Source organism: Equus asinus, chromosome 5, assembly GCF_041296235.1.
Source record: "Equus asinus isolate D_3611 breed Donkey chromosome 5, EquAss-T2T_v2, whole genome shotgun sequence".
NCBI classification, from domain to species: Eukaryota; Metazoa; Chordata; class Mammalia; order Perissodactyla; family Equidae; genus Equus; species Equus asinus.
In genome coordinates this window covers 68,035,094-68,061,562 of record NC_091794.1, presented here as the reverse complement: position 1 = coordinate 68,061,562, position 26,469 = coordinate 68,035,094, and the positions used below count along the sequence as shown (strand labels likewise).

The following is a 26,469-nucleotide window of genomic DNA, read 5'->3' as shown; positions in this document are numbered from 1 at the left end:
GTAGCCTGATCCCATACCTGGCTCTTGTCATATAGCCAGCACTGAAAACCGCTTTTGCTCTTTCATGGTCGATATCCTTAATGGTGCTCCTCTCCTGTCTTTCTCATATGTTCCTGATTAACCCCTTCCTGATCTCTGGCCTCATCACCCATTTATGGCCTTGCCCCTGCTTCTGACCTTGACACCCAGTGCTGCTTCCCTGGCTCTGGTCCCTGTCTTTCTTAATTAGTGACTTACTTCATCTTCGAATTATACTGCTTTGGGATACTCTGTAAAAACCCAACCTGGCCCAGCCTGGCCTCTGAGCCTACACACCAGTTCCGGTTCACGCCACCAACACGCTGTGTGACTCACCCCAGCCCTTCGGACAGCACTGCAACAACTTGATACTATAACATAAGGCTTATCTCAAACAGGTTTCTAGAATGTTTTGAGCACTGGCGGTATCCCCGGTGGTCTCCACTGTCAAGCATCTGACCACTTTAACTGTGTTGAAGGGGACAGTGTCCATTGGAGATGGATACAACACATATACAGTGTTTACTATTAAGAAAATCAACACCACATTTCATTTTTATAGTAGCTTATGGCTTACAAAGCACTTTAATGTACATTATTTCATGGTGGAGGATAGGTGTGGGGATGGTAGTTGGGTGGGGATCATTACTCTCTCCTCACAGATGAGATGACTGGGCTCAGAGACTAAGTCACTCTTCTAAGCAGGGCCTCGGAGCACAGCAGTTAAGGAGCTGAGTGAGTATCTCTTGATATTTTGCCCCAGGGTGCCTTGCTGAACTCACACTAGTCCCAGCCCTGATTCACGACTGATAAGTAGAAAATCTGAGCCTAGGGCTCAGTGCTATTGTCACGTTCATTGCTTTGGCGAAATGCCCAACACCCCGGCATCTCCTGACTGTGTGCACAGCTGCACAGCTCAGCCTTTGAAAAGTCACCCATGAACTGATCCTGTCACATGTCTGAACTGCACTGTTTGGTCCAGAATCCTGGAACACAGATACCTTGACAAGATGGTTTGAAGATGGGTCCTTTTCTGATTTACGAGATTCCAATTCACATGGCTCCTTTTCCTTCGTGTTTTTATCTTCATCTTCATATTTAGGGCTGAAATGTGAAGAGATACCAGCGAAAGAGTTAAGCTTAGAGTGTTTAGATGACACTGCACCATTCAATCCTGAATGAAGTGAATAGGGAAAATAAAGTTAAGTAGTCATGAATCCTTTAAAAAAGAAAAAAGATAAGGGGACCCGGCTCAGGTGAACCACATGGATAGTTTCCCTGAGTTTCCAGCTGCTCCAGTCAATGTCAGAGCATTAGTTCCTGCTTAAGGCTCCTAATAACTCCCCCTTGCCTATAGGACGAACTGTCAGTCCTATCATGGGCTGGCCCTGCCTTTCTTTCCAACCCCGTCTCCCTCTGCTCCTTCCCTCCACTTTTGCTATAGTCTAGACGCTCGTAATTCCCCAAACCTACCATCCTATTTTGAGCATCTCTCCCTTTTTATTTGCTATTTCCTTTGTCCGACATGCCTTCCACATGTTATATTGCAGGAAAACACAACAGTCTTCTCGATTTGTCTAAATCATCTTACCTCTGAGAGTCCTTCCCTGCTTCTCCCAAGCAGTCAAACCTTCTTATCGGCTCCCTAACAGGTTCTTCTTCTACTCGTGTTATAACGCGTCGTCTGTGGATCTGTCTCCAGTTCCTCCACTTTGCCTTGTCAGCTAACTAAGAATCAAGTTATAGTGGCAGAACTCTCTTATTCATATGGCAATCCTCAGCACTGATGATGTGTAATCCATGGTAGCAATGGCACAGTGCGTGGCACAGAGGGGTACTCATCCTGTGTTCCCTAACAAATGAATGACTGGCACGCTCCAGTATAGAGACAACAGCTGCAGTGGAGGAGTGGAAGGAGACAAGGGGGAGAGTGTAATGAAAACCTAAGGATCAAGGACAGAATGCTGGGGAGCATCAACATTCACACAAGAACTTCTGTTTCTGGCGTAACAGTGAACTAGATAGTTCTATGACCACATTTATATGGAAGGCAGAGGAAGAAGAGCCCTCAAAGGAAATCAGAAGGAGTGGTCATGAAGGAAGGAGAAACACCAGGAGAGAGTACTGTTCTGAAAGACAATGGAAGGAGTTTTAAGGAATTTCATTCATTCATCCAGTTACTCAGCACTCTTGTCTACCATTAAGGTCACACACTCGTTCTGTGATGAACAGGGGCTGCGAAGTGAGGGCTGGGTTCTAAGCCCCACTCTACCTCTTTCTAAAAGTCTAAGATTAGCCTTTATAAAACTTAAATTTTCTCATATTTAAATGAAAGATCACAGTGCCAATCTCCATGGTTGCCCCAAGAAGGAAATGTGGTTAAAATGTTGAAAGCCTAGCATTGCTCGTAGCACGTAATGGACTTTTAATAATTGGTGCCCTTTTCTTCATTGAAGCATTTGCTGTGTTAGAATTACCCAATTCTTATGTGCCCATAATTGCTGCTATTTCTCCTGAGTCACTTACCTGCCTCGTTGATGTACGTGTCCTATTTTCCTATCCCCCAAGCTTTGTCCAATAGTTTCTACACAGCTGGATCTCCACACATAACTCTCAAATTAAATTTAATATTGTGACTTTTAGGAATACCATGAGGGAGAAGGGTACATTATCTCTGCTTTAAAACTCTTCTGGGCTAAATTTGTCTAAATTCGTCTAAATTTGTGCCATCCAATTTGGTCACCACTGGCCACGTGGTTATCGAACACTTGAAATGTGTTTGGTCCAAATTGAGCTCTAAGTGTAAAAGATATCTCGATTTTGAGGACTTGGTATTAAAAAAGGAAAAGAACATACCTCGGTAATATTTTTATATTGATTATATGTTGAAATGATAATATTTTATATATAGGGATAAATAAAATACATTAAAATTTCACCTCTTTATCTTTACTTTTTAAAATATAAAATACAGCTAGTAGAAAATTTTAAATGACTTATGTGGTTTGCACGTATTTCTGTCGGACAGGGCTGGTCTTAGCAATGAATTAGGGCGCTCAGGCCCCCCGGCTTCAGCTCTGCAGACTTGCCCAGCTCTGTTCCTGCTGCTCGCACACTGCATTTGATGCTCAAGCATTATCAAACTGTTTGTGCGTTCCTGCACTGGCTTTGCTGTCTAACCCTCTGTGTCCTTGCTCTACATCTTTCCTTGTGCCTACGACATACTTTCCACCGTTGTCACCTGCCCAGTTCCTCCCGGTCTTTCAAGATTCAGCTTAGTTGTCCCTTCAAGGAAGCTCTGCCAGAGTCTCCCCTCTGGGTTTGACAACTTCCTTAGCGGTGATTCTGTCACACTGCGATTTCCTATTGATGTGGTCATCTTCCCCTCCAACTAACCCCGACCCCAACCGCTTCAGCCTCCACTCCCATCTTGAACGGAGGGTAGGAAATATATTCTATTCATTTCTGTTCCTCAGAATCTAGCGGTGTCTAAACAGAGAAAAAGCTCAGTAAATATTAAACTAAATAGTCAATCATTTGACGTGTCTACTGTGTGCCCAGCACTGTGCTCGGTGCTGGAGGATCATTATGGGCTCATGAATTTAGGGTCAGGCAGGAACTCCAGGGAGACAAAGAGACAAAGAGAGGGAGACGAAGAAGGGTTTTCCCCCTGATCCAGCTCTTCTGTTTTTAGCCTCAGCCAGGAAATATTGATACTTGCTGTCCAGCGCTCACCAGCCATGTTTATTCTAATGCCTTAAAAAATAACAGCGTGGGAGAGTGACACAGTCTCTGAAGAGGCAGGAGAGAGCGCTGCTCTGGACCCGGGAAGTATGAAAGATGCTGGGACACCAAGAACAAGAAATCCCTTGCCCCCAGGGAGCTCACAGACAAGGTGGGAAGGAGAGTGAGGGTGATCTGGCATGTGAGCAAACAAACGACATGAAGTGACATTGGTGCAAACATATGTGCACCTTACAGTGGTACCAAAGGGACGGGACTGGTTAATTTTCTCTAAAAGAGGGGAATCAGGAAGGCTTCTTATAAGAGGGGACATTTGACGGTCAGTAGAAGTTTGCCTCATTAAGTTGGGGTGAGTTAGTGAATTAAATGAGCAAAGGCAAAGAGACTTGAAACAGCACAGTGCATTTTGGAAATTGTAAGTTTCTGGGGAATCATGGCATTGTCATATGCCTGTTTGATTGTGTGACTGTCCCACTATCCAGAATTCCCCAGGGGCCAGCCCTCTGTCCCTGCCACAGCTCCAGTCATTAGCAAATGGCTGGCACACGCTGGAGACTCAGGATCTGCCGAGTGAGTGCAGGGTGGGCTAGAAGGAGGCGAGATGGAAAGGCTGGCAGGACCCCTGGGCACCTTCTCTGGTCCCGGCACCTGGCGAGGTACTGGGCCAGGTCAGGCACTGGAAGCACAGCTGGGCCATTGAGGAAAACTAGTTCAGTCGTCAGAGGGTCACTGGTTGGATCATTTGGGTTAATTGGATTCTGAAGATAAAGCTCACCTAAGCTCTTGATGGAGAGAACTCTTCCAAGGCTGAAAGTAAAGAGGAAATGGTCATTTTCATAAATCCTTTCAAATCAGACATCTGTCTGGGTACAGATCGTTAGAAACTAGACCAAAGGTGAGGCAGGTGAGGTCTCAGTACAGACAAGGGGAGACACTGACAACAGAAAGTTCCATGAGCTGTTGCCAGTAGAACCGCAGATCAATCCAAAAAGAAAACGAGCGTTTGTGAAGTCACGGTGCATGCTAGAGGGCGTGTGTAATTTGACTTAGAAGAATAAATTGTTCTTTGCACGCCTTTCCAGGAATGCTTCTGTAGAACAGAGAAATGTTAAATCATATGAAGAAATGTGAATTTGTGGTATTTGAGCAATGTTTCAGTGGGCAAAATCGGTCTATGCAAATGTGCAAATCACGCTGGGAATTCTCCCTCACTGAGCATGCGCACTCTGATAAAAAATCAGCTCCCACATGATCTGGATTTGACTGCATTAAAGTTTTATTCCAGAGACCACAACATAGCCCCTCATTTATTCAGTTGTGACATGTCTGATGCCATGCTTTATTTGGAATCTAGCCAAGAACTCTGAAGAAAACAGAAAATACCTAAGCATCCAAACGCTGCCACAAAGCCCAGGCCTAATAGCTCACATATGTTCCCTTGAGGAGAGCCCGCAGGCCTTCATTCAGGGACTATTGGCTTTTACTTTCCATATAATTCTAGCAAATTGGACGACAGTGCTGGCGGAATGAAAGGTCGGGGAGCTTGGTTTATATCTCTGCTGCATTATTTACAGGTTATTTAACCTCTCTGAGCCTTGAGTTGAGTTCTCCTCTGTAAAATGGAAGCCGTGACACCAGCTCACAGGGTGACCAGGAGGATTAAGTGCTACGATGTATGCACAAGCGCCCGGCACACAACAGGGACTTGGGACATGCCTGACCGCGTGCAGACTCACTGTTACACACAAAGATACAGTAGAGAGAAATGATAATTTTCAGAAAAGAGACAACAATTACAGCAAACAGACTTGTGGTGGTTTGGTGTGAAGGCAGCCAGCTCTGGACACCTGCAAGGTCCAGGAGCGTCTCCTGAGAAGGGCACTGAGCCCCTCAGCCCCCAGGGCTCCAGAGCATTCGCGTCCTCAGGAAGAGGTGGGATCAGATTCCACCCACTGAGCGCGACAGTGCTGACCAAACGGGATGCATGTCTGAAGGGTAAAAGGTTTAAAAATTAAAGATACTTTCATGCTTTTTTATTTTAATAGGATAAAATTTGGTCATTTGGAGAGTTCACTTGTGCAGAAAGTTTATTTGCTGATGTTGCCGGGTAAGTGAAGCATTCCAGTAGAATGTTTCTCCTTTCATTAATAGGAATAATAATCATTTATAGTGTTCTGTCTATAAAGTGTATCCACAAATGATCAATCCTTTCCAGTAAGCATAAGAAAGCTGAAGGATCTAGACTAAATGTACCCCATGAGAGAAGAGTAGAACCTTAAGGACCCCGTGACAACATGAGGGAAGCGCCTACTGTGTGCCAGGCACTATCCTAGGTGCTCAGCCACTTTGACTTTGTGCTCTCAGCAATTCAGTGAAACACGTATTGGTCCCCACATTTACTGAGCATCTGCCACTGCAGATGTGGCAACCACGGGCACATGCTTCCTGCCCTCGTGGAGACGACAGCATTTTACAGAAGACACTGCTGAAGCTCGGAGAGGTAAAACGCTGGAACAGACGCCAGCACTATTAAACCGCGTACCTGAATTTAACTATTTTCATTCTCACCATGACCCCAGATGTGGGTGCTCTATTCTTGCTAGTTTACAGGTAAGGAAATGAAGCTGGAAGATCACACAACCAGGAGCTGAGACTGAGGCCAGGGATTCTGCTTGGACCCTAATTAACTTGCTATATTGCCCTCAAGGTGGCACCTGGCACTGTGCCCACCAGGAGCCCCGAAAATATGCCTTCGAGGGTCTGGTCATTCTCGTGAAAGCACAGGATATACAAATTTAGCTTGTGCCAAACAACTCTTCTCTCTGAAGGGACAGTTATTAAAGGCCAGTTGCTGCTGCCCACTGTAGAGAAGGGGCTGGGGATGGATTGGAACCATCTTCTTCCACCCCGTGACACATTTTCTGTTCCCGAAATGGCAGGGCTCAGGCTTCAGAATCGTGGCAGCTGGAGTCTGGATAAGCCTCAGAAATCTGGGGAAAATCAAAACACAAAGACCTTCCTTCCCTCACGAAAGAAACTACTTTAGCATCAACTCTGTACACTTGTTTTAGTTATAAAGCTGGTAAGAAGAGAGGAAACAATACCTTTTGGAGTTCTTCGATTCCAACTTCATAAGTTGCTAAAATGAACATGAAAAAAATTATTTCAGGCAGTTTCTCACAGCAGCCAGGACCGTCGCCATTATGAGCGAGCGCAGAGTCCGCTCCCTCAGCTTTCAGAGCAACCAGCCACACGAGGCTCTGTCTACGTGGTTTGGGAAATTCTCGGGTCCCTCACCGTGGTTTTAACATCTGTGGGGATTTCCAGGATGGAATGTGCAGTCAACGAAAACATTTGAAACAATTTTCAGTTTCCTTTTTGGTAAACAGAGTCGTACTCCCTGATTAAGAGAAAACACTGAGATTTCGTGGTGGCAGTGAGAAGGCAAGCTTGAAAGGACAGGGAAAGGAAAGGCCACAGAGCTCAGATCCCGCCCCGACACCAGGGCGCCACGGTGTTCCACAAGTGTTCTGCTCCCCTGGGCTCGACACCTTTAGATTTTTCTGATATTTCTGTGGATTTTAGTTAAAGACACGATGCCAGCCTTATTAATGAACACAAGTAGTGGCAAGACTTTGGGTCCAGTCCTGCCATTTCCTATCTGTGGGCCTGCAGACAAATTCCTCTATTTCTTTGAGCTTCAGTCTGCTCATCTGTGAAATGGGGCCGCTGGTACCTGCCTTACAGAGTGAATGCGGAGATTACAGGAGACAATGTAAGAAATGTAACATACCTAGCAGAGCACCAGACAGTGTGTAGAAAGTACTGTGTTTTTTGATAAAATTCCTGATTTGATTTCTTTGCTTAAAAGTTTCCCCTTACAGTTACTGACTATGCATGCATAATGAATAGGATTCCCTGTTTCTTTTCTCGTTTTTGCTGCTAGAATCCTGAGACTTTAGTTTAGAAAACTGACCAGACAACACGTTGCATTTCTAAGCCATTATTATTCTAAACATACAATCCATCAATAAAGTAAGGGAGATCCTAGCTTTTCTTTAGGGACTGCCCACACATGAGTGTTGACACACAGACCTAAAATTCTGTGTGGATGATTAATAATAGGTATTATTTTCACCGATTTTTGAATCAAAACATATTATTCTTCTATTACTGCTTTAAAAACTTTGTTTACTATTAATACATTAAAAATATCTGCTTATGATGCAGTTTGCCCAATATCCATTCCAAGTATGGATTTCTTTTTCAATTTTAAAAATGATAATTTCTTCCCTCCCCCAAATTATTTACCATTCTATGCTTTTCAAAGAATTAACAAATCATGATCTCTGCTTCTCCTTGCCACCTGGAGGAGAGGGGAAATATTATTTTCTCTAAGAAATGGGGAAACCAACGCTCAGAGAGGGCTGAGGGGCTTACTTGCCAAGGCGAGTAAACAAACATAATACACACACAATTAATAATGCGTTCATAATTTGATACTGCTTTTTCACAAAGTGGAGATTCTCCAAAGGTAAGTTTGGTCATCAAAACTTGCTCCCAAGGTAGGAATATAAAGGACAAAGGACTCTACCCCAGGGAGTCAGGAAGGGACCAGCAATTACAACAGGAGGATGCAAAGCACAGCATTGGAGCCCTCCCTCACTCTCCATATGGAGTTATATAACTCTCTCTCCACTGAAGAGCTTTATCTCAGCTGGGAGAAAAAGGACAAATATCAGAGGATGGTCCTCAGCAGCCTTCAAGTACCTGCATCGTAACGTTATCATGTCTGTCCGGGCCTCAGCTCTTTCTCCGTGTACTACCTTCCCGAGTGACCTTGGACAAGTCCCTTTATCTCTTTTAGGCCAGGAGGTATGACGATTGGTACTAACATTATAAAAACAATAATAATAAGCAGCTAACATTCTTTACACTTATAGGTAGCAGGCATTATGCTAAGGGTTTAAATGCATGATTTCACTCAATTGTCATAATGATCACTACTAACATTTCAATTTTACTGATGAGGAAACACACCCAGAGAAATGAAGTAACTTGCCCAAGGTCACTCGGTTAGGAAATGGCTTTCAAACTTTCTTTCAGCCACAGAATCATTTGTTTAAAAGGAATATTAACCAGGAGCATAAACAGAATTTTTCCAGTTTAAGTTATCCCCAAGGGTCTCCAAGACCCCTCAGGACAGCCCTGGGACCTAGGAAGCACAGTCTGATGATTAGTGATGTTGAACATCTTTTCATGTATTTATTGGCCATCTGTATATTTTCTTTGGAAAAATGTCTGTTCCTATCCTCTGCCCACTTTTTCATCAGGCTGTTTGTTTTTTTGTTGTTCAGTTGTGTGAGTTCCTTATATATTATGGAGATTAACCCCTTATTGGATACATGATTTGCAAATATTTTCTCCCAGTTGGTGTGTTGTCTTTTTGTTTTGATCCTCATTTCTTTTGCCTTGCAGCTCTTTAGTCTGATGAACTCCCACTTGTTTATTTTTTCTTTTGTTTCCCTTGTCTGAGAAGACATGGTATTCGAAAAGATCCTTTTAAGTTCCACGTCAAAGAGTGTACTACCTATATTATTTTCCAGGAGTTTTATGGTTTCAGGACTTATCTTCAAGTCTTTGATCTATTTTGAGTTTATTTTTGTGTATGACATGAGATAATGGTCTACTTTCATTCTTTTGCATGTGGCTGTCCAGTTTCCCAATGCTATTCATTTAAGAGACTGTCTTGTCTCCATTGTATGTTCTTGGCACCTTTGTCGAAGATTAGCTGTCTGTACATGTGCAGTTTTATTTCTGGGCTTTCAGTTCTGTTCCATTGATCTGTGTGTCTGTTTTTGTACCAGTACCGTGCTGTTTTCATCACTATGGCTTTGTAGTACATTTTGAAGTCAGGGATTGTGATCCTTCCAGCTTTGTTCTTTTTTCTCAGTATTGTGCTAACAATTCAGGGTCTTTGGTTGCCCCATATGAATTTTAGAATACTTTGTTCTATTTCCGTGAAGAATGTGGTTGGGATTCTGATTGGGATTGCATGGAATCTGTAGATTGCTTTGAGTAGTATGGAAATTTTAAGTATGTTTACTCTTCCAATCCATGTGCATGGAATCTCTTTCCATCTCTTTATGTGATTATCTATTTCTTTCAATAATGTCCTATAGTTTTCATTGTAGAAGTCCTCCACCTCCTTAGTTAAATTTATTCCTAGGTACTTTATTCTTCTTGTTGCAATTGTAAATGGAATTGTATTCTTGAGTTCTCTTTCTGTCAGTTCATTATTAGAGTACAGGAATGCAACTGATTTTTGTAAGTTGATTTTGTACACTACAACTTTACTGTAGTTATTAACTATTTCTAATAGCTTTCCAATGGATTCTTTAGGGTTTTCTATATATAAGATCATGTCATCTGCAAACAGTGAGAGTTTCACTTCTTCACTCTCTATTTGGATTCCTTTTATTCCTTTCTCTTGCCTAATTGTTCTGGCCAAAACCTCCAGTACTATGTTGAATAAGAGTGGTGACACTGGGCATCCTTGTCTTGTTCCTGTTCTCAGAGGGATGGCATTCAGTTTTTCCCCATTGAATATGATGTTGGCTGTGGGTTTGTCATATATGGCCTTTATTATGTTGATTATTATATTATTATATTATTCTTCAATCCTCATTTTTTTAAGAGTTTTTATCATAAGTGGATGTTGGATCTTGTCAAATGCTTTCTCTGCATCTGTTGAGACGATCATGTGGTTTTTATTCCTCATTTTGTTAATGTGGTTTATCACATTGATTGATTTGCAGAGGTTGAACCATCCCTGTGTCCCTGGTATAAATCCCACTTGGTCATGATGTATGATCCTTTTGATGTATTGCCGTATTTGGGTTGCCAATATTTTGTTCAGGATTTTTGCATCTATGTTCATCAGTGATATTGGCCTGTAGTTTTCCTTTTTTGTGTTGTCCTTGTCAGGTTTTGGTATCACAGTGATGTTGGCCTCGTAGAATGTGTAAGGAAGTGTTCTATCTTCCCTAATTTTTTGGAATAGCTTGAGAAGGATACGTATTAAATCGTCTCTGAAAGTTTCATAGAATTCCCCAGGGAAGCCATCTAGTCCTGGGCTTTTATTCTTTCAGATTCTTTCGATTACTGTTTCAGTCTCTTTACTTTGATTGGTCTATTCAGATGCTCTATTTTTTCTTGATTCACCTTTGGGAGGTTGTAAGAGTCTAAGAATTTATGCATTTCCTCTAGATTTTCCATTTTGTTGGCATATAGTTTTTCGGAGCGTTCTCTTATAATCCATTGTATTTCTGTGGTATCCATTGTTATTTCTCCTCTTTCATTTCTAATTTTATTTATCTGAGCTTTCTCTCTTTTTTTCTTTGTAAGTCTGGCTAGGGGTTTGTCAATTTTATTTATCTTCTCAAAGAACTAGCTCTTTGTTTCACTGATCCTTTCTACTGCCTTTTTTGTTTCAATAGCATTTATTTCTACTCTGATTTTTATTATTTCTCTCCTTCTGCTGACTTTGGGCTTTGGTTGTTTTTCTTTTTCTAATTCAGTTAGGTGTAGTTCGAGATTGCTTATTTGGGATTTTTCTTGTTTGTTAAGGTGAGCCTGTTTTGCAATGAATTTCCCTCTTAATATGGCTTTGGCTGCATCCCATATGAGTTGGTATGGTATGTTTTCATTTTCATCTGTCTCCAGATATTTTTTTATTTCTTCCTTAATTTCTTCAATGATCCATTGCTTGTTCAATAGCATGTTGTTTAGTCTCCACATCATTGTCCCTTTTTCTTGTAATTACTTTCTAGCTTTACAGCACTGTGATCAGAGAAGATGCTTGTTATTATATCAATTTTCTTAAATTTATTGAGGCTTCCCTTTTTTCCCAACATATGGTCTATCTTTGAGAATGTTCCATGCGCACTTGAGGAGAATGTGTATTCTGCTGTTTTTGGATGGAGTGTTCTATATATGTCTATTAAGTCCAACTGGTCTAGCTTTTCATGTAATTCCACTGTACTTTGGTCTACCAGTTGAGTTATATAGTTTTTTATGCTATGTTTCTTTGTTATCTCCTTATTTATTAATTGTGTCTCCGTTCTGCTTTTTTGTTTAGTGGTTACCATGAGGTTTGTATTCAAAATCTCGTGGATAACATAGTCCCATTTCTGATGGCCTCTTATTTCCTTAGACTAAACCAATTCAGTCCCTTTACTCTTCCCCTTCTAAGTTGTTTTTCTGACATCTTATTCCATCTTGTATTATGACTTTGTGGTTAAAATGACAAGACTATCTTTGTTTTTGGTGTTTTCCTTCCCTTTTTCTTTAATGCTATACTTGAGTATTTGCTATCCTGTTCTGATTCTCCTTACTCCATGCTTTGTAACCTCTTTCTCCCTTTTTTTTCAGGTATGAGGGCCTTCTTGAGGATTTCTTCTGGGGGCAGGGGTCTCATGGCTATGAACTCCCTTAGTTTATGTTTGTCTGGGAAAGTTTTTATTTCTCCATCATACATGAAGGATATTTTCACTGGATAAAGTATTCCTGGCTAAAAGTTTTTATTCTCCAAAGATTTGAATATGTCATTCCATTCTCTCCTAGCCCGTAAGTTTTCTGCAGAGAAATCCACTGAAAGCCCGATAGGGGTTCTTTTGTAGGTTATTTTCTTCTGCCTTGCTGCCCTTAGAATTCTTTCTTTGCCATTCACTTTTGCCAGTTTCACTACTATATGCCTTGCAGTAGGTCTTTTTACATTGACATATTTAGGAGATCTGATAGACTCTTCCACATGGATTTCCATCTCCTTCCCTAGGTTTGGGAAGTTCTCTGCTATTATTTCTTTGAACAAGGTTTCTGCTCCATTCTACTTCTCTTCTCCTTCTTGAATACCTATAATTCTTACATTGCATTTCCTTATTGAGTTGGCTATTTCTCAGAGACTCTCTTCTTTTCTTTTTAGTCTTAGTTCTCTCTCCTCATCTATCTGGAGCATTTCAACATGTCTCTCCTCGATTATGCTGTTTTGCTCGTCTATGATGTCTGCTCAAGCATTCAGGGAATCCATATTTTGTTTTATTTCTTCCATTGTGTCTTTCATCTCTAATATTTGTGACCAATTCTTCTTTATAGTTTCAATTTCTTTTGTGAAGTAGCTCCTAAACTCATTGAATTCTTTCTCTATATCCTCTTTTAATTCGTTGAGTTTTTTGATGATAGCTACTTTGAATTCTTTGTCATTTAGATTACATACTTCTGTGTCCTCAGGACTGATGTCTGGGTACTTGTCATTTTCTCGCTGGTCTGGAGATCTAACATAGTGTTTGATATTGCTAGAGGGAGTGGGTCTTTTTTTCCCCAGCATACTGGTGTTATTTGGTCACAGTTACTGCCTATCACCACTGGGTGGGGGTTGAGAGCTGCGTAGTCTGAGCCCTCTGCCTTCCATGAGATGCCAGGCAGTGGAACCTGGCTGGGCAGCTGGTAGGAGGGGCACTTTCTTCTGCATGCTCTCAGGGTTTTCTCACTCTGCTCTCGCTATCTGCTTTCCTGGGGTGTTGGCTTGATGAGGTCACCCCCCAGCAAAAGCTTTCACCCCAGTAGAGGGCTTCCCTCTAGGCTGCAAGGGCCCTCAGGGATCCTTGATGTTCCCATGGACAAACCTTCCTTCCCCCATTCCTTTCCTCCTGGAGGCCTCCCACAGCCTCGGATCACAGTCTTTATGGGAGGGAGCAAAATTTCCACCTACCACGTTCCACTGCCTCCAAGGGGGGCTGCAGCCTCTCTGCCCTCTGTCGTATCACTGCCTGGGTCTCTCTGACTTTTTTTGTGTTCTGTTTGGATGTCTTCTGTTGGAGTATGAATGTCCTTTTCATTGTATGTTGGAGGGGAGAGATTACCAGGAGAATTTACTCCACCATGATGCTGACATCACTCCATTTTGAGTTAATTTTTGTATAAGGTGTGAGACTTAGGTGAAGATTTATTCATTTTCTTACCTATGGATATCCAATTGCTCCCACACCACCAGTAAAAGTTATCTTCCCTCCACTGTATTGCTTTTTACAACTTTGCAAAAGAAAAAAATCAATTGGGCATATTTGTGTAGTTCTCAATTCTGGGTTCTCAATTCTGTTTCATTGTTCTAGGTGTTTCTCTTTGCCAATGCCACACAGTTTTGATTTCTGTGAAATTAGGAATTCTGCTACCTCTCCATTTTTCTTCTTCAAAAAAATTTTTTTAAGCTATTCTAGTTCCTTTGCCTTTCTGTATACATCATGCACTGCATGACAACATTTTGGTCAACAATGGATCTCATATACAACAGTGGTCCCATAAGATTAGTATCATACAGCCTAGGTGTGGCGTAGGCTATATCATCAAGGTTTGTGTAAGTATGCTCTATGATGTTCACACAACAATGAAATCGCCTAACAACACACTTCTCAGAATGTATCCTTGCTATCAAGTGATGTATGACTGTCCATTTTAGAACAATCTTGTCAATATCTACAAAAGATCTTGCTTCATTTTTATAGGAATTGCATTAACCCTGTATGTCAATTTAAGAATCAACATTTTTACTATACTGAGCTTTCCAATCCATAAATATGGTATGTTTCTCCATTTATTTAGATTTTTTTTGAATTATTTCACCAGCAATTTGTAGTTTTCAAAATTTGTCTTATACATATTTTGTTAAAGTCTAAATAATTCTTTCTTCAGCAATTGTAAATGGTATTGTGTTTTTCAACTTTACTGTGCATGTGTTAACATAATTGATTCTTTAATGTTTGTTTTGTATCCTATGACACTGTTGAACTCATTTATTAGTTCTAAGAGAGGCAATTGACATATTTATGTAAGAGAGGGTATTTTTGTTTTTTGGTAAATTTCTTGGGATTTTCTAGACAATTATATCGTCATAAATAAGGGCAATTTGTTCCTCTCTTTTTGATCTGTATGCCTTTTCTTGCCATATTGTGCTGGCTAGAACTTTCAGCACTACGTTAAATAGGATTGGTAAGAGCGAACATCCTTGCCTTGTTCCCAGTCTTGTCTGGAAAGAATTCAGTGTTCCACCATTAACTTTCTTGTTAGCTATAGGCTTTTTGTAAATGCTGTTTATTAAGTTGAGGAAGTTCCCCTCTACTCCTATTTTTCTAAGAGTTTTTATCATGAATAGGTAATTGAATTTGTCAAATGCTTTTTCTGTATAGATTGATATGATTGTGTGATTCTTTAGGTTGCCAATGTGGTAGATTTCATTGATGGATTTTTGAATATTGAACTAGCCTTTGCATCCCTGGAATTAACAACACTTGGTCATGGTATATAAGTCTTTTTATATTTTGCTGAATTCTATTTGCTAATATTTTGTCAAGGATTTGGATGACTATACTCATGGAGGATATTACTGCCGTTTTCTTCGTTTTTACTGTCTTTGTCTGCTTTTGGTACTAGGGTAATGACAGCTTCACAAAATGAGTTAGGAAGTATTTCCTCCTCTTCTATTTTTCTGGAAAAGATTGTACAGAATTGGTGATAATTCTGTATTAGACATTTGGTAGAATTCTCCAGTGAAATTTCCTGCACTTTGATGTAACCTTTTTGAGAGTTTTAAAATTATGCATTCAATTTCCTTAATAGTTACAGGGCTATTCAAATAATTTATATTGAGTGAGTTTTAATAGTTTGCATTTTTTGAGGAACTGTTCCATTTTAATCTAAGTTGTCAAAATTTATATGTGTAGAGTTGTTTATAATACCCCCTTATTATCTTTTTTTGCTTGAGGAGGATTGTTGCTGAGCTAACATCCATGCCAAGCTTTCTCTATTTTATGGCTTGATGAATGGTATGTAGGCCTGCACCCAGCATCCGAACCCACAAACCCTGGGCCGATGATGCAGAATGCACGAACTTAAACCATTATACCACTGGGCCAGCCCCTATTCCCTATTATCCTTTTGATGTCTGCAAGATTTGTAATGATATCTCTGTTTTATTCCTGATATTTTTAATTTGTGTTTTATTTCTTTGTTTCCTTGTCAGTCTTGCTAGGTGTTGTCAATTTTATTGCTCTTTTTAAAGAACAAGCTTTTGGTTTTGTTGATTTTTTTCTACTGTTTTTCTGTTTTCAATTTCATTTATTTCTGTTCTTATCTTTATTATTTCTTCCCTCTACTTGCTTTGGATTTATTTTCCTCTTCTTCTTCCATGTTCTTGAGATAAGATCTTAGATTTGAGGCTTTTCCTCTCTTTTAATGTAAGCATTTAGTGCAACAAATTTCCCTTTCAGCATTGCTTAAGTGTGCCCAACAAATTTTGATCTGTTGTATTTTCATTTTCATTCAGTTTATATGTATGTTTTGATTTTCCTCAAGACTTACTCTTTGACCTAATGATTATTTAGAAATGTCTTGTTTTGTTTCTAAGTGTCTGGAGACACTTCCTGTTATCTTTTGGTTATTGATTTCTAGTTTGATTACATTGTACTCAGAAAACATACTCTGCATGATTTTAATTCTTTTAAATTTGTTGACGTTTGTTTTATGGCTCAGAATATGATCTATCTTGGAATATGTTTGTGGGCGCTTGATAGGTATGTGTATTTTGTTCTTGTGTGTTCTATGGATGTCAATTAGATCCTGTTGGATGATGGTGTTGAATTCTCCTGTATCCTTGCTGATTTCATGTCTAGGTTTCCTGTCAATTGTTGGGAGAGGAGTTTAAAGTCTCAAACTGTAATAGCTTTTTGGTCTATTTCTCCTTTCATCTTTTGCTTCACATATTTTGCAGCTCTGGAGTTTGGTGCATACATGTTTAGGATTGCTAAGTCTTCTTGGTGGATTGATCCTTTTATCATTACATAATGTAATGTCTCTGGTAATTTTCTTTGCTCTGAAGTGTACTTTACCTGTTAATATAGTCACAACTACCTTCTTTAGATTAATGTGATATATTTGATATATTGTTTTCCATCTTTTTACATGCTCTACCTATACTGTTATATTTGAAGTGAGTTTCTTTTAGGCAGCATATAGTTGCTTCATGTTTTTTGATCCACTCTGCCAATCTCTGTCTTTTAATTGATGTTTTTAGGCAATTTACTTTTAATGTAATTAGTGTAATTAGAGATATGTTAGGGCTTAAATCTGCCCTTTATTTTTTGTTTTCTGTTTGCTCTGTTTTTTGCTTTCCTGTTTCATCTTTCTTGTATTCCCATAGGTTACTTGACCATTTTAGAATACTTTATGATTTATCTCTTGTGGGTTTTTTTTTGTGTATTTTGAATTATACCTCACTGTATAGCATTTCTAGTAGTTGCTTTAGGGATTACATTATATTTACAAGACTTTTCATACTCTACTGGTGTGGACATTTTATCAGTTCACATGAACAGTAGAAACCCTATTTGCTTTTATGTCCCTAACCCTCCCTCTTATAATTGTCTTAAATATTTCCTTTACCTACATTTAGAACTATATCAGATGATGTTATAAGTATTTGGTTCAACCATCAAACATAATTTAGGAAACTCAAAAGAAGGAAGATGCATCATATTTTCTCATATTTGTATTCTTTCCACTGTTCTTTTTCTGAACGGTTGTTCCAAGGTTCTTTTAGTGTTTCCTTTCTATTTAGAAAACTTCCTTTAGCTATTCTTTTAAGATGAGGCAAACAAATTTTCTTAGTTTTCCTTCATCTGAGAATGCCTTGATTTACCCTTCATTCTTGAAGGATATTTTCACTGGTAATAGGATTCTGGGTTGATAGTTCTTTTCTTTGTTCACTTGGAAACATTGTGCCGCTTCCTTCTGGCTTTCATGGTTTCTGATGAGAAATCCACTGTCATTCAAATTGTTTTTCAGCTATAGGTAATGTGTCATTTCTCTCTCACTGCTTTCAAGATTTTTACTCTGTGTTTATTTTTCAGAAGTTTGATTTTGTTTCTTTGTGTGTGCTGGGTTTTATCCCACTTGGAGTTTGCTTGGCTTCTCGAATCTGTTGTTTTATATGTTTTACCAAGTTTGGGAAGTTTTCAGCACCATTTCTTTAAGTACTTTTTCAGGATGTCCTCTTTCTCCTCTCTTTCCAGAACTCCAACTTAAGACTTCTGTTATAGTCCAACAGGTGCTTGAAGCTCTGTTCATCTTTTTTCCAAGTCTATTTTCTCCTTGTTGTTCACATGGGTAATTTCTATTGTTTCTTTCAAGTTCACTGATTCTTCTGTTCCCTCCATTCTGCTGTTGTGCCTTTTATTTTTCTTACTGCATTTTTCAATTCTAAAGTTTCCATTTGTTTGTTCTTCCATTTTTTTTGCAGAGACATTCTATTTCTTCAATAAGACTCTATTTTTTCCTCCATTTGTTTCAATCCTGTTCATAATTGCTCATGGAAGAATTTTTATAATAGCTGCTTTAAAGTCTCTGTCAGAAGATTCTAACACTTCAGTCACCTAATGTTGGCATCTGTTGATTCTCTGTTTTCATTCAAGTTGAGACTTTCCTGATTTTTGGTATGATGAGTGATTGTCTATTGAGACCAGGACATTTGGAGTATTGTGTTATAAGTCTCTGGATATTATTTAACTCCCCTTTTTTAGGTGGCTTTTCATGGAAGCAGAAGGGAGGAGACTGCCTTCTTTTTGCCAAGCTGGGGTAGAAGGCTCAGTCCCCACTTCTGTCCTCCTGATCCCCAGGTGAGGGAAAGGCTCCTTATCACCACTGGGCAGGGTGGGGGCTCCAGCTCCCTGCCAGGCTCCTGCTGATAATGCCCTGGCTGGGAGGGGTAGGAGTGCTTGTTATTGTTCCCCGGGTGGCCTCTGCTGATACTACAGGGAGAGGGTGGCTGCCTTACTGCTGGGTGGTTGTGAAAGTATTGACTCTCCAATAAGTCTCCTCTGATACCACCCAACAGGGAGAGGAAGGGGCACCTTGTTACTGCTGAGTGAGGGGTTGGAGTCCAAGCTTCCCATGTGGTCTTCACTGACCATCACTGTAGGTGAAGTTTTGTTAATCCTGGCAGGGACAAAAGTTTCAGCCCCCCACTTGGCATTCTCTGAAACCACCGCAGCGGAGGGGTTGGGGTGCATCACTGCAGCCTGATGAGGGTGGACATCCAGGCTCCCCACTCAGCATTGGCTAGTGGGGGTGGAGCCACATTTTTTTCTGTGATGTTTAGCTGGAGTAGAATGGTTGTTGTCTAGAGGCTTTCTGTCTGTCTAGGCTTTTTCTTTCCTGGTCCTTTGGCTAGAAAGAGCAGCCTTTTGTTGGAGCTGTTCCTGTCTGTGCCTATTGGTGTTTCTGGGTTACTGCCTTCTTCAGCTCCAAGTCTGGGATATATGGGGAAAGAATAAAACCAGGGAACTCACTACCTCTCCTTCCTTGGGTCCTGAGGTCCCTAGCTGGTCTACCTTCTTCTTTCTATCTTTTCAGAGTCTTCTAGTTTTCTTATGTTAGTTTTATATGTAACACCCAGATATTTTAGTTGTCCTTAGCAGGAGGACTAGGGAAAAGTACATCTGCTCCATCTTCCCAGAAGCAGAATTCCACTTGACTCGAAATGTATTATTTTATCAAACACTCAGAACAACTCCACAAAGGAGATATTATACCCATTTTGTAGATAAAGAAAGTGAGGTTCAGATGTCATTCAACCAGTAAGTGCTTAAAGAGAATGGAAGACACTGGGAAGAGTCAATGAACAGGGACAAGTCAGGGTAAAATAGCCTACTTCCTTCCTTTCTTTTTCTTGTAGGGTAACTGTATCTTGGCTCTTTAGAGAGGGGCAGGGAGAGGAGTGCGGACATATAACAGAATCCTTTGGATCCCAGGCTATGGTTCCCCAGCTTCTTCAGCCCTGGCAGGCCTATTCCTATCTCCCACAAGGATGCCCTCTCTAGCAGGGGAAGCCCTTGCCATACCTGCCCTTCTCCCAGCCTACTCCCTTTCCATTGCCCTATCCTCTGTTACCTCTCAATTGCATCAGTGGCTTATTTTCTGAACTCTTTTCAATCATAAACACTTGCCTTCTTAGCAGCACTGTCCATGAAGTACACAAAGAATTCCTCAGTGAAAGACTGAAGAGGAGCCTGGGTTAGTGGTCCTTCTTTGGGTACCTCAAATGATGCCCCCTGGCAGGCCCACCTTGAACATTTGTGGCCTGGAGAGTACAAATGCAGGCCTCTGGTCCAGCTTCCCATTTTCAATCCTCAGCTTCACCCAATAGCACAAGGGGCCTTACATATGTCTAACCCCATCCATGCCACCCCCATGAATAGCTCTCCCTGTAGTCCAGTCTGTCCTGAGGAAGAAGCACCTAGGGAAGAGAGCCAAACATGATCTTAGGGAGCCACTTACAGGAAGGGCTTTCTGGGGGCCTCATGTAGTCCAGAGAAAGAAGGTGCAGGCTCTGTTTGCAGCATCTCCTTGAGCCTGTGAGCCCTCATCTTTGTAGAAAGGCTTGTAGTTGGAATGTAGCCCAGGTGGGGCCCACAGCCTTTCTATTCAAAGTGTGGTCTGCAGACCAGCGGCATCAGCATCACCAGGGAATTTGTCAGAAACGCAGAATCTCAGGCCTGACCCAGAGCTACTGAATCAGAATCTACATTTTAACAAGATCCCCAGGTGATTCATGTGAACGTTAGGAGTTGAGAAGCCGTGCTACAGTGCGAGGGCCCAGACACCCCGAGAATGGAGCGACACTGCCTTCTGGGGGCGATGGGGCAGGAGACGGCACTCTTCTTATGGCCAGTATTTTACAAGCCATATGGGAGAATATAGAGTTTCCCAGTCTAAGAGAGTTTTTCCAGCAGTCCTTCACCACCTTATTTCCTGGGGGAGGGGAGGGGTATGTCAATGGGTCCTAACTCTTACCCCACAAACTTCCTAAGTATGTGTTCCCACGCAAATGACCTCCTCTCCCAGAGCCTTGGGCTTCTTGTCTGTATAATAAAGAGGTTAGACCAGATGATTTCTCTGTAACTCTCTTTCCGGGAGTTAGACATCCTTCAATGTCTAACATCCAAAGGAATATCAAACATCCTTGAATGAGAAGCAGCATAAAATTGAGGAAACAGCATGGATCTTAGAGGCAATCTGAGCCCTTTTCACATTATAGCTCTGCCACATATTACTTGCATGACCTTGTGCAACTCAGTCTCTCTGATCTTCAGTTTCTGTCTCCAAAAGTGGGTTAGTACCGCTGCTATTTCGGCAGGGATGTACACAGAGGACCTAACACAGAACTGGTACATGACACAGAAGCCATAGTACAGGCTCAGTAAATACTAGTGTTTATTTGAGCACTAATATGCATGCCTTTTGTAGAGAAATGGGCTGATCCTATATGCAAAAGAAAGATATAGAAGCTTATAGAACAGCTATGAGTCCCTCCTTCTTCATTTTCTTGCCTGAGAGGGTCTCTGTTGTCACAGAATGGTCTGAGCTTTGTTGGCAATACCAGAGGCACCAAGACTTAACTCTGAACCTGTGGTCAGATCCAGTAAATGAATCTCTGCTCCTATCCTCTGCTAAACACAGGGACCTACTTCTCACAGTCTGTTATCTCCCTCCTCACACACAGACTCACCGGGGGACTTCAAGAGAACGCCACAAGAAGAGAGATGAAGTTTCCATAGGAGGAGAAGGAAGAAAAATGAATCGCCATATCTTGATTTTTCCCTCCCTCTCACATATCTACAAAAGGCACAGCATCTAAGCAGATTGGGGAACGAGAGAAGAGACGAGGGCCAGAGAAGGCAGCACTAGGAGTTGTGAGAGAGCCTTGATGCCCACTTGATTGAAGTATGTTTTTAAGAGACAAGATCAGGAAAAAAAAAAGAAAGAAATGAGACGGTAAACAGCATGGCTGTAAATTTTTAAGCTTACAGTTAGCGAGGAGAAAAATACCGTTTTTGACACATTTTCATTCCACACAGCGTTATAATATTAATTGGCTCAGCAGACTTACAATCAGCCATTTCTTTTGCGGTGCACGGGTTAATGGAGTTGCTAGAGTGTCTCAGATACGAAATTGTTGCCTCGTAATTATGCGGTTCTTCAAATTCAGCACTGAGAAGCATGGAGAAAAAAGGTTACTTAAAATAATTGCTTTAAACATATTTTAAGACATTTTGTATTTTTTTCTCATTAGAGAAGTTATATAAGTGTGTCTGGCCAATAAGGTGACCTCAGCAGATATGGAAGGTACACCACCCATACTCTAAATACAATTCTCGATGAAATATAACTGCAAAGAATTATACAAAGACCACATAACTCACCTAGAAATCAATAAGGTAAAAATCCCCAGGTACCAGACACACAGAGGAAACCCACAATTAAAGATGTTAGTGAGAATTGCAGCCAAGGGACTCAAAGGGAAACTGGGACCAGATATAGAAAGATCTTAGTGACCGGGCAGCTGGGGCTATAACGACTGAGTCAGAAGTGAAGTTTGAGCCACAGGCCTCATCTGAATGGGAAGCTGGAACTGAGCTATCAGCATAAAGTCCAGAGTCACAAAATGACATCCCATCTGCAAAACAAATTCTAAAAAACCTCTGTGCACTCCCCCAGGCAACAAGCAGGGAGACTCGCCATCTGATTATGGCCCCTGGAGCTGAGAGAGTCACTGCTGAGAAATCAGGAACTCGAAAACCAGCACCAAAGTACAGGTTGGGTTCTAAACGCATACGATCTATGTATTTCAGAGAAGCAAAGCCAAAAGCGATGCTTGAAATCCAACCCCCCTTGTAAAGTGGATCTGAAATCACTCTGCATAGATGCTTCCACAGCTCACCACACGGATGGTTTCCAAAGGAAAGAATTCCCACTCAAAACAAGCTTCTAATGAAGGGCTGCAAATCACACAACGAGATGAACTGCTGTAGAAGAAGGTACAACTGATGGGAGAATTAAATAATACAGTGAGATGAAAGTGACATTAAAATAAGTATGTTTTAAGTGTTTGAAGAAATAAACTGAGGAATAAAAGCCACTAGGAAAAACAAGAGTGTGAAAAAAGAACATACCAATTTGGGGACAGGAGAAAGAAGTTATAAAAATCATAAATATATTTCTTGAAATAAAAAACTTACTGTAGAGGTTGAAAAGTACACTAGACACAGCAGAAGACAGAACTGGTGAATTAGTTAGATCTGAGGAAGTCCCCTGGCATGTAACACAGAGAGGTTAAGAGATGGAAACTATTCAAAGAGTAGTTAACAGTAGGCAGGATAGAATGAGAGAATCCAACGTATATATACCAGGGATTCTAGAAGGAAAAAAGAAAAAGGATGATGAGAAGGAGTCAACATTGAAATAATAGCTAAGACTTTTCTAAAGTTGAAAAGGGACATGAGTCCTTCTATTGAAGCAGCTTCGATAATAAGAAATAGCAATAAATCCACAGTTATACAGTATGTATATGTATATGTAATAAATCAGCACAAAAAAGTAAAAATGTAGAAGTTGAGTGAAAGAAAAGACTACTAAGGGACAGCAGTCAGAGTGGCAATGGACTTCTCATTAGCAACACTAGATGGTGGGGATTGTGGATAATATCTTAAAGCACTGAGCAAAGGCATCTGTCAATATAAAATTATCTTCCAGCTAAATTATTATTCAAAGACAAGGACAAAGATGTTCTCAGAATACAAGTGCGTGCTCTCACCACTCTCAGATGCTTGCTGAAACATTCAATCAAGAGAAACTGAACTAGTGACGAAGCAGGGCATCAGAAACAATGGTGGTCAAAGAAATTAATAAAGCTATTGGTAAACCTAAATAAATACTGACTGTAAAAAAATGACCAATTTGTAGAAGTTGAGCAATAAAGTGGAATGAAAATATTAAATAATAATATGGGAGATAGTGAGAGGGGGCTATGGGAATTATTGTTAGGTCTTTGCGTCATTTAGAAGGATAGAGATTTTAATTAACATTGTTAATTGTGGAGGTCAGAATTTAACTGTAACCACTAAAAAGGATAGAAATAGTAGAATATTTAACTTCTCAACTGGTAGAAGGAGACCATGCAATGAGAAAGCATACTATTAAAAAAAGAGAGCATAAAAGGAGGAAAAAATGCACATAAAGAAATTTCATAGTAAACTTAGAATATATAATGGGAGAAAGTCCAAATAGATCGAGAAGCACAATATATGTACATAGACTAACCTACTCCAACAAAATAGAGAGTGTCTGACCTGATGTTTTTAAAATCTAGCTAATGCTGCTAAAAAGTGCCAGACAAACCAAAACTCCCGTATGAATGAAGGGAAAAAGCGATGCAAACCGATACTAACCAAAAGAAAGCTCAGGTAGGTATGTTAATATTAGACCCTACTTTAGCATGACAGGCGTACACACTCAAATTACAGATAAAACAGGGGACAAAACTAGAGAGAGTTTTGGGTTTTCAGAAATCTGAGAAAATGTTATGATCAGCTCTCTGCCAATACATTTGAAATTTTAGGGCAAATTGGCAACTTTATAGAGAAATATAAAATTACCACACAGCCTAAAGAAGAACTAGAAAGACTGGTGGGCCAATAAACCATTAGAGGACTTGAATCAATATTACACACACCCACTCTCCCCCACCCACTTCCACACTCAACCCACCTCTCTCCTTTGCTTTCACCAAATAGTTTTATAGGCAAGTTTTAATGAATGGTTTCAGAGAATTGAAAAAAGAAGAAAAGCTATCCCACTCCGTTAAGAGTATAGTATAATTTTGATATGAAAACCACAAAATGACCAAACGATAAAAGAAAAATATAGCCAAATCTCACTTAAATAATTTTAGCCCAAATACTTAAGATACTGGAAAATGAATTAATCAGTAATAACTCAAGAACAACTAAAATTTATTCCAACACTTCAAGAATGGCTCAATATCGGAAAATCTGTCATTACAATGAATCACATTGAAACAATAAAAGAGAAAAAAAGATTTTTTTAATAGCTGCAAAAAAGCATTCCACATAGATAAACTCTCTTGACTAGATTAACCTCCAACGAGTATCATAACAGCAAAGCGTAAGAAAGAGTTAATATCCAAACCACTGGGAACTCCTGTAATAGGAAAAAAACAAATAAACCCATAGGAAATTGGACAAAAGGATATGATAGACATCATAGAAGAGAAAAATCGAATAGTTTATAGGTAAACAGGGAATCAGAAATCAAGACAATGAGAATTTAGTTCACACCCGTCAGTTTAGCAAGAATCCTAAAGTGTGAAAACAATATCTTGTTTGGCAAGAATATGGAGAAACAGGAGTTCTTCTTCTGGTTTGAGAGTATGAATCGGCACACACATTTTGGAGGGTAATTTTTTTAATATCTAGTAAAACCGAAGTGGTTTATTTACTATTGTTTAGCAATTCTACTTTTAAGTAAAAAACCCTAGAGAAACTTGTTTATATTCACCTGGAAATATATGAGGATGATTACAGCAGCATCATTTGAAAGGTGAAAACGTAAAACAACCTAAATGTCACTCAGTGGAGGAACACATGAACAGACGGTGAAATGTTCAGCAGTGAAACGCACACAACACTGCAATTACAGTGAATAAGCTGGAGTTACGGGCATCAACTTAAATATGAAAACACAGCTTTGAAAAAAATCAAGTTGCAGAAGGATAAAGTAACATGCCATTTTTTTTAAAATGTAAAATATTCTATCTTTAACAGATGTATGTATTTGTAGTTAAAGTATGAGAAATACACTAAATGGATACATGTTGATATTCATGGTAGGAGTTCCCTCTGGGAAAAGGGTATGAAATAGAAGGGGGAGTGAAACGAAGGAGACATCAGCTGTACCCACAACACATGGAAAAAATCACTCCTTCACACCAAACGTGGATGGTAGAGGAGAAAAAACACCCGTAACCCTCCCACCTTGCCACGAGTGAGGGCTTAGCATTCCAGTGTTCTTCCTGACTTTTTCCATTTATGGATATATTTGGAAGCTGAAAATGATGAACACACAATGAAAAGTTGGAATTCTCTTTTCATTTTTTCCCCACTTATTATTATATCATAAGCACATTCTACTCTATTGTTTTCCTTCCTTTGTTTGATCATTTTGGATATTTTCAGGGTTTTTTAAATCATATTCTCTACAATATTTTCAAGTCTCTAAAATATTTTTAAAAATAAATTTAAATAAATATGATCTCATATCATTTTCTCTATAATATTAGTTTAAAATATAATATTTTAGACTCAAAATTTTAAATTATAATATTAATAAGAAACAAGTGTGGAAAAGTTGAAAGAAGATTCATCAATTTCTTGAACTACTTTTGTCAGAAATGAATAAATATCTGACTTTAGATATGAATAGTTCATTTTGCTGAAAAGGAAAAATTATGAACTCTAAGGCATCAGTAATTTCTCCCCTCACTATTTTGTTCCCCTCTTCCCTGCAGGAAGTAGTCGAGAGAAACTTTCTTAAATTATAGACTATGCCGTGTTCCTCATGCTCCAGTGGCCTAACGATCTCATCGAGTCCATGGTGAATTAACTTTATTAACGAGAAATAAGTGTGGAAAAGTTGAAAGAAGATGTCTAATCAATTTCTTGGACTACTTTTGTCAGAAATGAACAAATATCTGACTTTAGGTGATCAGAAAGGATTTCAACCAAATGTTAAAAAAAAAAAGAA

General features: G+C 39.9%; 1 protein-coding gene across 9 annotated transcripts in view; it reads right to left on the bottom strand.

The window, feature by feature from the left end:
- Positions 1–26,469, bottom strand: part of FYB2 (FYN binding protein 2) — a 117,131-nt gene that overhangs the window by 35,109 nt on the left and 55,553 nt on the right. For 7 of the 9 annotated variants that reach the window (XR_011503371.1, XR_011503372.1, XM_044770877.2 and 4 more), the window contains exons 5-8: positions 21,758–21,858; positions 6,867–6,901; positions 4,538–4,569; positions 1,020–1,122 (exon numbers count right to left, since the gene is read on the bottom strand). Coding sequence is in view for 7 of the 9 variants with exons in the window: in XM_044770877.2 (XP_044626812.2) it covers positions 1,020–1,122; positions 4,538–4,569; positions 6,867–6,901; positions 21,758–21,858 (271 nt within the window). In the remaining 2 variants the exon portion in view is untranslated. The remainder of the gene's footprint in view (positions 1–1,019; positions 1,123–4,537; positions 4,570–6,866; positions 6,902–21,757; positions 21,859–26,469) is intronic. The other 2 variants (XM_044770878.2, XM_070509818.1) reach the window with 1 other exon arrangement.